Below are 15,569 nucleotides of genomic sequence, written 5' to 3' on the forward strand. Positions count from 1 at the left end.
TATCTGAAGATAACCTGTTGTGTGCACATGTATGCGAAAGTGGTTGTTATTGTCAGTTAAACAAATAGGTACCATATTGCTGTGCGTCTGTTCACAGATGACGTTAAAATGTGGTAAGAACAGAAAATTGGCCCACAATGCAATAGGCGAGTGTGTTACTGATCATGACTGATGTTCTTACCTCATATTTTTGATGTCTAAGTACTGTGATCAGTTATTTCTGAACAGGCACACAGTAACATGGAATTTATTTTTTTTATATAATAAATAAACAAACAAACAAAAAATTGTTGTTTTAAAGTGATGTCATCTGTGCACCTGTCCTCTAACTGATCAGTTATTTTAATTATTGAAGTGCACAAGCAATTTGACATAATTAAATAAAACATGACTTTCCCTATCGGTTTCATTGCAAGTGCTTTAATTTACGGTATCCTGTCCAGCTTTCTCTTCACTTTCTTCTTTTTCACTCTATGTTAATTCACATCAGTAACTATTCATTCAATTCTGTTTTGATATTATATTCATTTATGTTTTGATGTTCAATCCGTCCGTTCCCAACCCATGTTACCGAGGGCAAAGAAAACAATTCGAATGACCCTATGCAGCCATGGGCCAAGGGTGGCGATCAAACTGGCACAGCATCCTACCCTCGCTGTCACGCTCGTTTTGTTGCTTTCAACGTCACGCAAATTTTGCTCTCTTTCACTCATAATTATTCGGATAGCGAAGGTGCGTTATTTTCCGCACATCAGATACATCAAATTCAGTCAGAAGGACCAGTTTAATTTATAATAAATATTTCTTTCAGCAGTGTACAGGACTAGATGACAAACGCCTAGTTTTTTTTTTTTTTTTAAGACATATCAATGACGGAGTCAATTCACGCATGCCGCCAGAAATCGGAGTTTGGTGAGGTCTTCTGTTTTATTGATTCTCTTGTTGTTTTGCTCTGTTTTGTTTTCTGCTTGTTTTGAATGAATGGCCAAGTTGATACTGGAGTCAGGTGATGCAAAACATTTGATGGGGAAAAAATATATAGGAAACCATGTTTGGCTGGGGCAGGATAAACCGAAGCTCAGTTTGCAGTTTGCGCGATCATTGGTGTGGGTTTCCTTTCGTCTTCTTGTTTTTAATGCCCAATTTTGGAAAAGATGATTGTACATCGACTAATGAAAATTAAAACGAAAATTCAAATGAAAAAAAAAAAAGAATGCGAGAAAAAAAAATGTCTTTGGCAGGGCTCGAACCTGCGACCTTCCGCGTGTGAGGCGGACGTGATAACCACTACACTACAAAGACATCCTGCTTTTGAAAGGGAAAATTATATTATTTAATTTAATTTTGTTTTTTTGTAGTCGTTGTTGAAAATAGAACTCGGTTAAGTTTCTGTCGGTCAAAGTCAGTCCCCTATGTTCAAGACTTGATATTTTCATTATGTTTTGAAATTTGAATTTTGAATTTTGAAATTCTTATATACGACAATACCATTAGAGAACTGTGTAGTAGCTACTACCGAACTCAACCGTTCTTGCTCCCCTTGTTAACTCTTTTCCATACGGTATTTAATTTAAAATCTCAAAAATTTCCGCAGACTGTAAAAGAAATGCATATAGCTGCTTGCTTTTCATCCTGTCTACTTTTCTCCTACCAAAAACAAATGTAGTCAGTCGACGCCATTTCAACTTAATTACCTGGACCGGGTCGGTGAACCAGATATTACGTCCGCAGATATCACGTAAAGCACTATAGCATCAAACTATTATGCCTTTAAAACAAGTGCATTGTGTTAATTTTATAAGTTAAATTTATTTTAATTTTGTAACTAAAGATTCATAGAAATGTGAAAACATGAAATTTTGGAACAAACAAACAAAATCGTGAAAAAAAATTGTTTAATTGCTAAATGAAAATCAGAGTTTATCAGATCCCCAAGGAAATCTGAAACATCTGCAGGGTTATCTCATAAAGAAAACGAAGTTGGATTTGTACAATCAAATTTTAGATTCGCATACGACTCCATTTTGCCTGTCAATATTCTTTTGTCATTTCACTTTGTTCTAGACGAAATGGATTTTCTGAATCAACAACTAATTTTTGTCTGCTTTAACACGTGCGGAAGTATTGTTCCAAAGAATTTAATCCCGGAGTCCATTTGGCGTCCATTGTCCAGATTCAAATTTTCTCAATTCTCCCCCACGCGGTAAGGTTTGCGCGGTTATTACTTCCAGCCATTGTCCATTACATTCAAGGCAGTTTTATACGCATTTTACCCGCATTTTCCTTCCAAGGCTCTTCTTGGGTGATTTTCTGATTCGAGTAATGCCACGAAAACGTAAGCATTCGAGCGAAGAAGAAGATGAGGAGCCCGAAGAAGTTGAAAGTAATGTCCGAACGAAGCGGCGGGCTGCCGTGGAGGCACGTGATCGCGTTGCGGCGAAGGAGGGCGCGAGCGACGATGAAGACGAAGAAGAGGACGACCTTGAAGAAGAGGACGACGACAAGGACGAGGATTACGAAGGCGAAGGAGTTGGAGATGAAGAAGGGGACGAGGAAGGTGATGAAGATGACGAGGAAGAGGACGAAAACGAGGGGGCCCCGGCTACAGAGGGCGACGAAGATGAGGAAGACGATGAAGAAGTCGAGGACGAAGAACAAGAACCGGATACAGTCGAGTGCATCCTGGCCGATTTAGAGGAACCAACCAAAGGTGAATTAGTGATTTATTACGCCCATAGGCTTTTCAAAATTAGTGCTGAGTTACAAAACATCTCTTTTTGCTTTCGAAAGCTGTTCTGTGGGTCGTTCGTGATCAAGTCGCGTGTGCAGTCGCGCGCGATCGAACACGAACTTCAAGGGGAATATTGGAGTTCGCGCTTAGCATGTTTTTGAGCTTTAATTTTCGTTTTACACAAACCCAGCTTCTGGAAAATTAGCGTGCAAAATTACTTTTTCTTTTAAATTTTACTCTGTTCAGCTCGCATGTTCTTGAGTATCTTTTGTCTTCAAAGCGTGAGTGCATCTTTTGTTTTGTGGAACACGTGGGAATTTTCAGAGGTCAGTCAATGGTCTTTGTTAGCTGTCGCCATGTTTTCTATAAATTACAGCATATATCAGATCGGAGCCTCTGATTAACTCGTGTTTGGGGTTACTTCACCTCGGTTTGGGTTTTTGTTTTTAGTTTGTTCGTGTATAAACAAACGTGCTTCTCGTTCCAGACAAAAGCCACACGCGAACAACTTGACTTCGTTGTCATGTCTTGTTGATATCTTCGACCGACCTGGAATATTGCGAAAGAAGTTGGGTGAAAAATCTGATCCAATTGACCTTCGTTATTTCTCGCATTGTCACATTCCAATACTGTTCCCCGATGTTTGTGATTTATGTTTGTGATTTATGGTAGTGACGTCATGGGCGGTCTGTTCTTTTTTCTTTTACTTTTACCTAACATCGACTTGCAGAAATGAAAATTTACTCTATATTCATGCTGGTTCAGTGCTGCACTTAATAGTCCATGTTAATTAGTCCACTAATTTCCATGTTAATAGTTTTAACATGGAAAATCCTTTTCAAAGGCATAAACTTAACCATTTTTGTTAATTCCAAACCCTTCTAAAAATAATATATTTGCCCTCCTGAAAACAAGAAGCTTGAAGAAGCTTAAAGCAGGGCTGTTTAACTCCAAAAAAGATTTGAGCTTCTCAGCATCTGTTTTTCCTGGTTTAATAAGCAGTCTTTAAAGAAAGCACTTCCAGAAACTGGCCCACCCAAAACTAAGCTCCCTGAAAAAATTATGCATTTTAAACTGGTGTGTTTTTTTTAGAAGTTTTATCCAGAGATCTAGTAGTAACTAGGTCACCTTCTGTTGGACCAATGAGTCTAACCACAATTTGTTTGGTTGATTTGGTTGAAGAGACCCAGAAAAATATTTTTAACTTGGTGTCTCTCTGAACCTTACAGATACTCCAGGTTACGTTCTGAAGAAAAAAGACAGCCCAAAGAAAATGGATCTCTGCTTCATGGGTGAAATGCGGGAAACACTGGTTGATGTCACTGAAGCTTTCCAAACGCAATTTGAAGAGAAGAGACTACCTGTTCTTCAAGTAACAAAATTCGACATGATAGGAGATGCTAAAGATACAACGCAGGTAAGAAAATATAAGATACATGAAATAAATAGGTTACTAGGTTGACTGGTACTTGCATATGATGCCATAAATAGTCCCTGAAATGAAAACCAACCTGCATTTGGAGGTTTCTTTATATAGTACACTGTTCATATTTTCAATCTACCTGTGTAACTACTGAGATTTAATGACTGTCCTTTTCTTTACCTAGATTGACGTTCTGGAGGTCAAATATGACAAAGCATATGATATCCGAGAAATAGGTGACGAAAGTGATGACATACTTTCACAACATTTTTATTGCATTGTTCGGGTAGACGGAATTGATGGCACTTGGGCTACGCAATATTTTGAGCCAGAACCTGAGGACTGATAGGTTACACAAGAAAAGTAAAAAGTGGAAGTGGAAAGAAAAATAGAAAAAAAACGTTGTCTAGAAAACTGTAAAAACTGGAGAAAAACATTTGTAGACCCTAAATCATGATCAAATGGCTTTAAAGCTTGTAGCAGTCTGTTATAATTATTAGCTCAACTAATAGTGGTGTTTGTCAAGTTTGTGTTGTGGAAAACTTGTGTTGTAATTTTGTTTTTAGTGGCTGTAGCAGCTGCAACTTAATTTAGTTAGTATTTGAATTCTAAAAGGCAATGTCATCTTAGTAAGATGAGCACATCAGAGGTATTGAAGCAATAAATTGTGACAGTATGTGACTGTTTTTTTAGGACTGTAGTTCAGAGATTTGTAAAAAATGAGTAATAAAAGTTAATTTACACCATCTGATTTAAGTGAACATTAACTTTTTCTTTTTATAAATTTCTCCTCTATTATTAGTATAAATTTACTGTTGTTTATATTTGTGAGTCCATAAATTTGACTGGCACTATTACCATTTTCTATCTGCTGAAAGAAAACAGTTGAACACATAATTTTGATTTACCTGATGCACGATGCACAATAGAAGAGTTCTTTTCTATGTGTTGCTTGACATTTTTATGCCATGAGACTAAGTAAATTTACAAAAAAGAAATAGACTACATTACTTGTAAAAAATTTCGGACAATTTCAATTTCTAGCTTTAAGTGCCTAAAAATAGAGCCATCCCAAATTTTTAAGCAACCAAAATTTTAAGCATCCGAAATATTTACAGTACAGTATAAAACTTTTTAAATAGTGCAAAAGCTCTTAGTTTCCTTTATGGACCAAACTCTAGTTAACACAGAACTTGAGATACATAACAGCTTGATAGATTACAACTTGTGTTATTTTCTCATTGGTGTATCTGTAAAACCTTGAGGGTGCAAAAAAAACTATAATCATAATTTTTCATAGATGTTGTTTGAAACTGTTAAATGCATGTTTTTTGGCATAAATTTACTTTAGCTATGTTTCAGCAAAGAGTCTGCAATTTTCATCCGAAATCTGTCTAAAGTGAGACAAAAAGTGTCCAAAAATTAAACATCTGAAATAACACCTTCAAAATTTTAACATCCATAATTTTTTGCAAGTAATGTACTAGCTCTCATTTCCTATAAGAGATAGTCAATTGGGCTTTGCCTCCTTTACTATCAGCTTGTAGAAAACTTGTCTTGTAATTTCTTGTTTATTATTCTCCATGGGAAATTTATCGGTTCTAATGGCGTCATGATCGTAGAGAACCTTGACAAAATCCAGCTGGTGGATAACATGATGGTCTTAGCATCCATTCATGGCAAGTAGCAATAACACTCATTGTTTCAGTAATTTTAATGCTACAGAAACTGGCATAAGCTCTGGAAATGTGTGTCTGTTAGCCCTAGAGCAACATTAGCTAATATTGTCAAATTCTACATAACTGTCGGTCGAACTTCCTGTATGGTACATACATTTCCCATTAAAGTGCATGCTGGCCACTATGGTTGCTCAGTTGGAATCCTGGACCTGGAGTTATGTGAGCATTGAGTTTGTGGATTCTTGTCAGCCTTGCTCTCAAGGGTGTTTCTTTTCTCCAGTTTTCCTCCCTCCTCATAAACCAACACTCCAAATTCCAATTCAAACTGGTGTGTGTCCCCAATAAGTAAACCTTGCAGGCATACCTAGTACTTTCAATAAGGTTTGAAGACTGTAGGGGGCTTTCCTGGTGTGGCACCCATCAGGGGTCAGATCAACAGACGTGTAGCTGGCCAGTTTGTGAAAACTGTTAACATCACAGATGGTGATACACAACATAATACCCAGCAGGGTTTTGGTGGGTTTGTACCAATGATAAGAAGCTTGGTACATAATAAACTTATTTTTTGATATATGCTGCTTTCCTTAATAGAGCACACAGAGTTATTTCTTGGCCTACATCCACAGATATAGTCACTGGAAGATCTCATTTAATTTCTTCATTTCAGCCATAATACTCCCTAAGAATCCAATCTCAATACATACACCTAGGGTGCATTTCTTTAAGAAAATCCAAGATTGGATTGTTAAATCTGAAAATGGATTTTGCGTTTCCTTTCTAAACAGATTAATCCAAGATCTCTCAGAACATGGTGTGTCAAGGGAACCAAAGAATCCACTCTGGGCAAGGATTCTTCGGCTCCTTTGATGCACCATCATCCGAGTGATCTTGGACTAATCTGCTTAGAAAAGAAATGCAAAATCCGTTTTCGGATTTAAGAATCCAATCTTCAAACGCACCCTTAGTTCTTAATTCAGATTTGATTCCCATAGAATCAATTACACTGAAAACATGGAGAAAACCACTATGCAAGATATTTGTTCTGTTCACTTACGGCAGTACTGATATCTGACCACAAAATACCAGGAAATAAACAAAGCTGCATAGTTTCTAAAGGAACTTGTGCTCTGACTTATCAGGCAGCTGAAACATTTTACCAATAAACAGCTTATGGTAAGAGTAAATATAATAGTTTGGGAAACTTAAATAATATATATCAGTGCTTTAATACAAAAACAAAGTTCTGAAAGACAACTTACAGAATTTTTGAGAGAACTATCAATCACCCATTGGCACTGCTCAAATTATTAAATTCAATAAATTGTTACATTCATCCTCTGATATTTGTCACTAAACAGTGTAGTCACTGGTAGACTGAACACTAACTATCTTCAGGAGTTGTGTGCAAATGTAGAATGTGAAGTTCCAGAAAATATCCATATAATGTACCTCCCCCACAGAAGGGATTTTTTTCCAAGACCCCCCACCCCCTCCACCCCTCTAATTAAGCTTCATGCATTTCATTAAACTCTTTGGTATTAGAGACCCCCCCCCCCCCCCCTACCTGCCACAAAATTCAAATCCCTTCTGTGGGTGGAGTGTGGATATTTTCTGGAACTACACAATGTGACATGTGGGCCTTGACAACACAGTTCTAAACTACTCCCTCAGCCCTGATCTCTGCAGCCCTTATTTGAATTTTCATGCATTGTTCTTCAAAGCAATGTGTCATAATTCAGATACAGACATAACAGGTGGAGGACCATCCAATAATTTATGTAATGTTTCCTAGTATCCAACAATTCATACTTAACTACATGTATCTATATGTGGATAATATAGACAATGTAGTTCAATTCTGCTAAATTCTAAGTTTCAAGGTCTATGTTGTTGCTCTCTGTCTGTAAGAGGTACATAACGCACACCCATCAACTTTTGCCGCACTATGTTTCCTTCTTTATCCTTGTCAATCTGTTCAAGCCATTGGTCGCCATGAGTGGGGCCTACTGGTATGAAGAGCCTGCCGCCAGGTTTTAGCTGATGTATAAGAGCATCTGGGATAGGATGTGCTGCAGCACCTACATGTATTGCATCATATGGAGCATCTGAAAGAGACCAGAAGGCTGCTTGAGGTTTCAGTGTTATGAGATAAGATACTAACAGCTACTGTACTCTTGAAAAGCAAGCCTCCCTCAGCTTAATTACTAGCCAGATTATCTAGCAAACAGAGCAGCAATCATATATTATGCCAAATACTTAGCAAGAATGTAGATGAAGCTTTTCAGCAGTGTAGTATTTCCTCACTGTAAATTTTGCCTGCAGTGCATAATAATTCATTTTCCTGATTACATCAGAGGCTTGATCAATATCTGAAAAGTTTGACTTTAAACCCAAGTCAATTTTTAATGTTAATATGCAATTTGCTGAAGATGGTTAAATAAATATTTTTAGTAATTGCTTTACAGCCAAACTGTTTCCATCTTTAGCCTGTTTTACCACTTCGTGTTCTGCATGGGTTTTAGTTTACAACAATAGATCAATAGTTACCATCAGCATATCCTTGCCTTCCATCCCCTGTTACAAGAAGGACCCTTCCACTTTCTAGAAGATCAGCATTTCCTCGCTTTATGTTTTGCTTTGATTTCTCCACAAGTTCTGGTATATGATCAATGCCAATTACTTTACCACTATTTCCTACCATTTCTGCCATGCAGGCAGTGAGGTAACCACTACCTGAAAAAAAAGTTCACTGTTATGAAGTTGTTCAATGAATATGTGACAACTATTACATTTTCATGGTTCTCGAGAGACATCGGCTTTTTTCAATCCTGCATCCCACTGCAATTTTTGACTCAATCTTGCCATCCAGCCCAACTCAGAATGCTTATCCCCAATCCACCTGGTTAGAGTTGCAGTTCCCGGCATAACATCTGTAACATGTGACTTTATGGTTTCTTCCCGCATCCTACATGTACCTGCCAAAATGGTTTAATCCAATTCCAACGAAAGTATTGTTATCCTGCATATCACCATTAAAATTTCTACCATAATTTCCTGCATCCCGCCTCCATTTGTATACTCATCCTGAATCCTGCCAAACAAGTGTTGGACTCTCCCTCATTGCTTAAGAGAATTTTGGTTAGAACTTTGGAGAGAGTATATTGATTTTATATTAAATATAACACTTCCAGATCTCCACTCTTGTTCTAATGTATTTACCATAGAGTTACATTTCCAAGTCACGTTAGAGCTTAAGTCTTGGTGCCATAGAAAAGACATGAACACAGAGAGAATCCAGAAATGTCAGGAATATGAGTAAACGGTGACTTTTGTTAGCTGCTTGTAGAATACCCGGCAACAACCCAAGACGGAGGAAAAGCAAACTGGTCAGAACTGTTTGAGCTAGAATCCGTAACAATACAAACTAATGTGTTTCAATGATAAGATGCTGATAAGTTGCCGGGTATTGTAAAATTTAGCCAACTCTTAAATGTAAATGAAATATGTTGGAACTTAGATGTCGATTTTCGTGAGTTGTGAAGGGTATTACGTCATCGGGGAAGGGTATTCTGATACAGAGGTAGACTAGTTCGAACCCAACACTATGAAAAGGGGGATTCCTCTGGTCTTACAGTACGGGACTGTTGAAGGTTTGGCTGATAATACTTACATTCAGCACAGGTGCGATAGTTAAAATTACCTGAACCAACGTCCAAGGCCTTGGCACCTTCATACAAGTGATCTTTCAGCATCTCCAAAGCGTGGGCGTGCATATGAGGAGCGCTTATTGTCACGCCATAACCGATCGCTTGGGGTGAATCCATGTACGGTGAAAAACTACAATAATTTCCACGATCGACTTTTTTCATTGCCTCCTCAACTCGCGGTGACTTGATGATTTTATTGCGCTTGAGTTGCGAGATCAAGTCGTTGTTGTCTTTCCCATGCGAGCGCCACTCCATGCCAGAAGAACGGACCGTTGCTTGCTCGAGTTGCGGATTTGGTTGGGCCTCTTGTTCTGGGCAGCTTCTCCCCTCGCAGAAGCCGGTTTCTGTGTGTTGTTTTGTTTCGCAAGCCAAACCATAGAAGAGTATATTAATAAACAAAAGAGGCCTCAGTCGGCTCATCCCGGTTTCACATGACGGAACATCCACGGACGGACTGGCACTGGAGGGAGTATTTCCCAGGAAGCAGTATGGGTTCGAAAATTCAAGATGGCGATGAAGTTGACCACCGAAACAATCAAGTTACGATTCCCTAATGTACCAAATATTTCCACCGAAGAGCTTTTTGAGCTGATGAAAGCAGAAAGTTCAAAGCGGAAGTTGGTTTTGTTGGTAAGCTGTATGACAAACTCTGCACCTGTGTGGCAACATTTTCATACCTACCAACCCCCAGAGTACAAAAACCTGGAGACGGCTAGAAATCTTTGCATTGTAAGAATACAGTTTCCGACAATGTCTGAATACTCTCCGACAATCACCTGAAGGCCTTCCGAACGTTCCCGACGTCTTGAAAATAACGAAATTAATGAAAAAAAATTTAACAAGAGCCACAGTAGGTAGTTCCCGGGAGATTTGGTGCTCTAACCGGGAGACCGGGAGATTTGATGAAAAACTTGGAGACTCCCGGGAAAACCGGGAGAGTTGGCAGGTCTGCATTTTTTATCAATTTACAGTCATCACCGATCAGGCTGCAGGTCATGATCAAGTCACAGGCCAGGTCACGGAACTGTGCGGTGACTACTCAGTACTGGCTGGTTTTGCGTACGCAAACGACGCATATTTTACTAAGTCTGTTTTTGAGTGACCTGTACGTATGACCTGTGGAATGTGACCTGCAAAAAGTCTGAAACTTGAATGTTTCCCAGGACAACCCCCCGATGATCAAATTCCGATCCCCCAGGGCAAAGATGATGTTTAAATACCTATCTTAGGGTAATCCGGAGACCCAAGGTCAGTCAGTGAGTGCAACTGTTGAGGGCTTCATGAGGTATAATTCCTCTCAAATATGCACTCGACACTCAAGAAACGTTTTGGTTACAATAATTATTTGTAAACAAAACTTTTTTCAAGCAAAATGTGGGCAAATAACTAAGAAAGATATAGCAGTTGAAAGGACCTTTGTGAAGGCTTCATATTGGAACACACACACACAAAAAAATGGAGACCTGATGGATGTGTACCAGTTGGGTAGAATAATGCAACTGATTTTTTCTGTCCTCTCAGGAGGCAGCTTTGTAGAGCCATTTGGAACTGACCTAGTAAGACTCTATCCCCAGGGGCTCCTTGCCTTCTCTCCAATTTCTTTGCCAATGTTTTTTCCTGCTAGTTAAGTTTCCGTCTCCCTCATTGACTGGCCCTCATTGGGTCTCCACAGATAATTGCTTGTTTTCAGCCAAAGGATTTTAAGCATGGAGAGGTAATTGAAAGTTACAGAAAAGTTATTGCAATAACCTGTTAAGAGACAACTTTTTGCAAAGTTTAAAAAAATCTATAGTTCAGATTCAAAGCCATCTCGAATTTTTGAAAACTGGTTCAGACTGGTTTATGGGCTCTGCTATGAACTCTTCACAACACCCACACCCAACATGGTAATTCAATCCCTGTCAATATGTAATCAGTAATTGTGATAATCTTATCTCGTCTTTAAGGATGTCCGTGAGGAGATAGAATTTCAAGTCAGTCGTATTTGCAATGCATGTAATGTTAGCCCTTCATTAAAAGACATGGAACACATAATGAAAATGATCATGGAGACAGGTATCAGTTTTGTTAAATTTTTGTTTTTTATTAATTAGCTCATTCCTTCTGCCTCATTGTAGCCCCCTTCAGTGAACCGCTTTAAATTACAATATTTTGAGAGGAAGTCTCATCAGTCAGCCTTAGCTGGTTTCCATGTGGGTCCTCTGATCTGTCCTGGTGGAATTGAAATTTGGAGATGTTGGTTTTTTTGGAGGGAGAAAAACTGGAGAAAAACCCTTTGAACAAGGTGAGAACCACCAACAAACTCAACCCACATATGGCACTGGTTCGGAATTGTACCCGAGCAACTTTGGTGGGAGGTCAGCATTTTTACCACTGTGTCATCCCTTCTCCCTGCTTTTTCTCCAGCCCATCCCTTTTCCATGTGCAAGGTTTTCTTTTTAAAACTACAACCATTCTCAATGGTGTGCTCTAGAAGCAGCTAGGTGCCACAGGCAACTAACGTTTGCCTTTGGGTGACTGGAAACTTTTTCATATAAATTTGAAATAAGTGTTGGACACCCAGGATTTCATGGCTAGGAACCTTTGGGCTCCTCATGATTTTTCTTAGACCCCAGCCCTCACTTTCTACTTCTATCTAAATGCTGGAAATGGGAATTTAAACTCTGCCTTTTATGAAGCACTGCAGGTGTAGCTTCACCCTAAAGGTTAGTGTGGTTGGCCAGTTTGCTTGAATCAGCCAATTAACACCAACCCAGGATTAAAAGTCAATTGTCTGAGAATTCATTTGTGTTTATTCTCTACATACACTGTACATAGTATTAAACTTCACGTGTCAGCGAAATTGCACTGACTGAATTGCTGTTTCAAAGTTGCAGTTTACGCACGCTAATCAATTTTTTCGACAATTTCAAGAGCCGAGTTATGGTGAATGTCCATCTTTTAGTCTTCGCAGGAATTTAAAAATATCCAGCAATGTTTCAAACTGTTTCTCCAAAACTACAGAAAAATGAGAAAACATCACCTCCAGCCATTTCACACTTGGTTAATGGCTGATAATGTATGATAGCTCAGTACGACTGCACAGCATTTGTCTTACCATACAAGTGGAATTTTACTAAATCCTCTTTATACTTTGATGTTTACAATCGGTAGGCATTCATCATTTGACTTAAATATGTCCGATCTATCTTTTTTAGTCACCAAATTTTCGGTGGCATCTCTCCATCTTCATCAGAGTGAAAAAATGGGCATTTGTTATAAGCATAGCTCATGTTTTTCGTGCTTGAACACGCATGCAGAATTTAAACTGGAAACAAAGGAGTATGAGCATGCGGAAAGACTTTCATTCACCACATTTGCGTCCATTGTTGAGTGCAATGACTCTAAAAAGAGTCTCTTGGTATAGCTTGTAATTCCTCATTTGAGGATTGTGGAATTCTAATTCTCTTTACTTGCTTTAGGTGAAGCATGTGAAGGTGTCATGAAGGTTGTATGCTATTGCTCCGTGGGTTACCGATCAAGTTATCTTGCTCAGCGTTTACTATGTGAACTGGACAAACCTGTTTATCAAGAAATGAAATCCAAGGTTATGGTATACAATTTGGAAGGTTCAATCTTTAAATGGGCAAATGAAGGAAAAGAGCTTGAAGATAACAAAGGACTAAAGACTCTTGTAGTACATCCTTATAATGTTGTATGGGGAAAGCTACTGAATGCCGAGCTGAGATGCTCAGAACCAAGGGAATCAAGTGAGAATGAAAGGAAAAGGCAGCCAAAACTCTGATGGCATCAAATGATATGTAAGTTGACAAAGTTTATTATCATTTATAGCTGTTCAGGTTGCAAAGTCCGGCCTCAAGAGTCCTCATGGGCCCGATGAGGATAAGTGTGAGTGAGGTTGCAAAGTACTATTTACTTAATGCTCTTCACCCCCTGTGGGAGAAAAGGTAACAACAATCTCTCTTCATTTATCCCTATTTGGAATGCCGTCTTGTCATTCTTCGCAGAGTACTCAGTCACAAGATTGTGGAATGCAAAATTTCATAGCTTTTGGCAGAAGGCCTCAGGTTACTGGTTGTTATGTGGCTGAAGTTTTGGGTTCAATCAGTGTGACAGAAAATCACCTTTCAAACTGATTTTTTTCTCAGACATTACAAGAGAAGGTTGTAGCACATTTAGCTTGTGACTAAACCCATTTCAAGCTTAGACATTTGTAGATTTTATCCCTGCTCTTGTGCCTAGTCAGTCTGGCATATTTCATTTAATGACTATAGCTTTCCTGCGCCAGCCACTGACAATGCAGTCTAGACATGAAGCGCCCACCCATGTGGCAGCAAGATAGATTAAACTGGAACATAGAATCTCATCTCAAGTTTTAAGAGCTGTTTTTATCTACTTTCAATATTTACTTACTTTTATTTCGTGAAAAGAGCTCAGTCAGACCAACTTTATATATATTAAGGTTTTTGCTACCCGAAAGTAACCAGGCCCAAAGGCTGTCAACTCTGAAACTAACGAGGGTTGTTACTCTCAAACTTTTACAGTAGTTAGATTTTTTGCAGAGAAAAGTTTTGGAAATTAATTCCCCTCATTTTATGGAACGATTTATACTGCCATGATCATTTGGAACATTTTTTGATTTTTTTTTCCGTTTCTTACCAGTGACTTACAGAGCCATGCATAAAGATGAAAAAGAATTCCAACAACAAATTGGCTTCAGAATGTTCTTAACTGAGTTTCAGCGCTGTTCAGATGTTTATAGTCCCGGCTTATAAGTGAAATCCTCCCACAAGCCACTGCTTTCTTCCTGTCCTGTTGCCTGGGTCGTCGAGCCATGTGGCGCGCAAACAAGACAAGCAAAATCGCCGCAGATTCAAAACCCTGGACTTGAACATGGAAATTATATAATGTGATTATAGTCTGCGTATGAGCGGAAAGGCTAGACTCCTGGTAGCCAATCTTTTCTCTCAGGGATAGACGCGGGTGTTTATCCATGAACACGAACGCAAAAGGGTGGTATGGACGATTAGGGGTTGAGGCCATGTCTCGTCCCAATCCCTTCGCGTCTGAAATGTCTCCCCCAACCTCATTCCCAGGGCATTTCCCTTTGAAATTGAGAAAAGCCCTGGGAACGAGGTTGATAATGCCCGCCTCATTTCGAGAAAGAAACAGACTGTCAGCAGTCTACGAAAAGGCCCGAACAGCCACCGTTAAACTTTTATCGCGAGGGAAGACCATCAAAAAGTGAAAGCCCAGAGGACTGATGACAGAATATTGTCACTGACTTGAAATCTAAATATAATGTGCTAGTTTTGTTAAAAATTACTGTTTAAGTGTACTGAAGCTATCAAAGGCTAGGTAGGCATGTACAAAGTTGTGATGTTAAACTGACAAAGTCTGACAGACGTACGTTTCCAAATTTTGTCGTCGTGCCTTAGAAAAATTGCTCAAAACCAATGAGAATTTGCCCTCAAACAATTATATGAATTTCATAGATTCTTTTTCAATTTACTCTCCTCTAGTCAACTTACTTGTATTGTCTTCTTGGTGTCCTAGGATTTATTATGTTTGATGCACAAGCGAAGGTACTCAGAAAAACAGTTACTTTGTTCTAGGATTTACAGTAAGCTGGCTAAAAGGCTGTCCAAGCTCATTCTAGCTCTCATCTAAATCTGGGGGTCTAACTTTAAGAGTCTGAACGTCTGGCGCTCGCACTTTAAACACTTTGAATTCTCGGTCTCACTATCTAAAAAGTCATAATGTCTCGGGCTTGAAGAGTCACAGAGAAAAACGCTTGTCTCGCTAAGTCTCGCATTTACCATTCGCCACCCCTACATATAGCGTGGGGAATGTCACGTATTTTTTAAATGCGGAATCCTTTTTTGGTTCAAAAAGCAGTTTTACTTAATTTTCTTTTCAACAAAAAAGTTAATAATTAAAGTTCCGGTTTGCTACAGCTTGTTGTCCCAGCTTTGGTTAAATAACGTCACTTTAAAATAAATGAAGAGAACAAAAGAATCCTCTTTTTT

General features: G+C 38.8%; 3 protein-coding genes and 1 non-coding gene across 4 annotated transcripts; 2 read left to right on the forward strand and 2 right to left on the reverse strand.

Annotated features, from left to right (window-relative positions):
- Positions 1-1,229: 1,229 nt before the first annotated feature.
- Positions 1,230-1,302, reverse strand: Trnav-cac (transfer RNA valine (anticodon CAC)). Its single transcript has one exon. It is a non-coding gene; the product is annotated as a tRNA-Val (tRNA).
- Positions 1,303-2,088: 786 nt separating this feature from the next.
- On the forward strand, positions 2,089-4,901 carry LOC145462946 (uncharacterized). Its single transcript, XM_081446625.1, has 3 exons — positions 2,089-2,710; positions 3,961-4,148; positions 4,339-4,901. Exons 1-3 carry the CDS (start codon positions 2,323-2,325, stop codon positions 4,498-4,500), a joined length of 738 nt encoding a protein of 245 aa, XP_081302751.1. The 5' UTR covers positions 2,089-2,322; the 3' UTR covers positions 4,501-4,901.
- Positions 4,902-7,386: 2,485 nt separating this feature from the next.
- On the reverse strand, positions 7,387-9,993 carry LOC145462944 (protein-L-isoaspartate(D-aspartate) O-methyltransferase-like). The gene is made up of 3 exons (XM_081446622.1): positions 9,534-9,993; positions 8,381-8,566; positions 7,387-7,938 (listed from the first exon to the last, which is right to left on the reverse strand). The coding sequence occupies exons 1-3, from the start codon at positions 9,958-9,960 to the stop codon at positions 7,709-7,711; spliced, it is 843 nt and encodes a 280-aa protein (XP_081302748.1). The 5' UTR covers positions 9,961-9,993; the 3' UTR covers positions 7,387-7,708.
- A 13-nt stretch (positions 9,994-10,006) lies between these two features.
- LOC145462951 (uncharacterized) lies at positions 10,007-15,524 on the forward strand. Its single transcript, XM_081446631.1, has 4 exons — positions 10,007-10,170; positions 11,487-11,595; positions 13,002-13,340; positions 14,203-15,524. The coding sequence occupies exons 1-3, from the start codon at positions 10,048-10,050 to the stop codon at positions 13,322-13,324; spliced, it is 555 nt and encodes a 184-aa protein (XP_081302757.1). The 5' UTR covers positions 10,007-10,047; the 3' UTR covers positions 13,325-13,340; positions 14,203-15,524.
- The last annotated feature ends 45 nt before the right edge of the window (positions 15,525-15,569 follow it).

Source organism: Orbicella franksi, chromosome 12, assembly GCF_964199315.1.
Source record: "Orbicella franksi chromosome 12, jaOrbFran1.1, whole genome shotgun sequence".
Lineage (NCBI taxonomy): Eukaryota > Metazoa > Cnidaria > Anthozoa > Scleractinia > Merulinidae > Orbicella > Orbicella franksi.

Bases quoted from the DNA above. Each gene is read 5' to 3' on its own strand.
- LOC145462946 (XM_081446625.1), top strand. From the start codon at position 2,323: ATGCCACGAAAACGTAAGCATTCGAGCGAAGAAGAAGATGAGGAGCCC. The intron at 2,711-3,960 runs GTGAATTAGTGA...TGAACCTTACAG, and splicing joins TTTAGAGGAACCAACCAAAG to ATACTCCAGGTTACGTTCTG. The intron at 4,149-4,338 runs GTAAGAAAATAT...TTCTTTACCTAG, and splicing joins ATGCTAAAGATACAACGCAG to ATTGACGTTCTGGAGGTCAA.
- LOC145462944 (XM_081446622.1), bottom strand. From the start codon at position 9,960: ATGAGCCGACTGAGGCCTCTTTTGTTTATTAATATACTCTTCTATGGT. The intron at 8,567-9,533 runs GTAATTTTAACT...CTTTTTTTTCAG, and splicing joins GGCCTTGGACGTTGGTTCAG to GTAGTGGTTACCTCACTGCC. The intron at 7,939-8,380 runs GTAACTATTGAT...GGTCTCTTTCAG, and splicing joins AAGGCAAGGATATGCTGATG to ATGCTCCATATGATGCAATA.
- LOC145462951 (XM_081446631.1), top strand. From the start codon at position 10,048: ATGGCGATGAAGTTGACCACCGAAACAATCAAGTTACGATTCCCTAAT. The intron at 10,171-11,486 runs GTAAGCTGTATG...CTCGTCTTTAAG, and splicing joins AGCGGAAGTTGGTTTTGTTG to GATGTCCGTGAGGAGATAGA. The intron at 11,596-13,001 runs GTATCAGTTTTG...TACTTGCTTTAG, and splicing joins GAAAATGATCATGGAGACAG to GTGAAGCATGTGAAGGTGTC.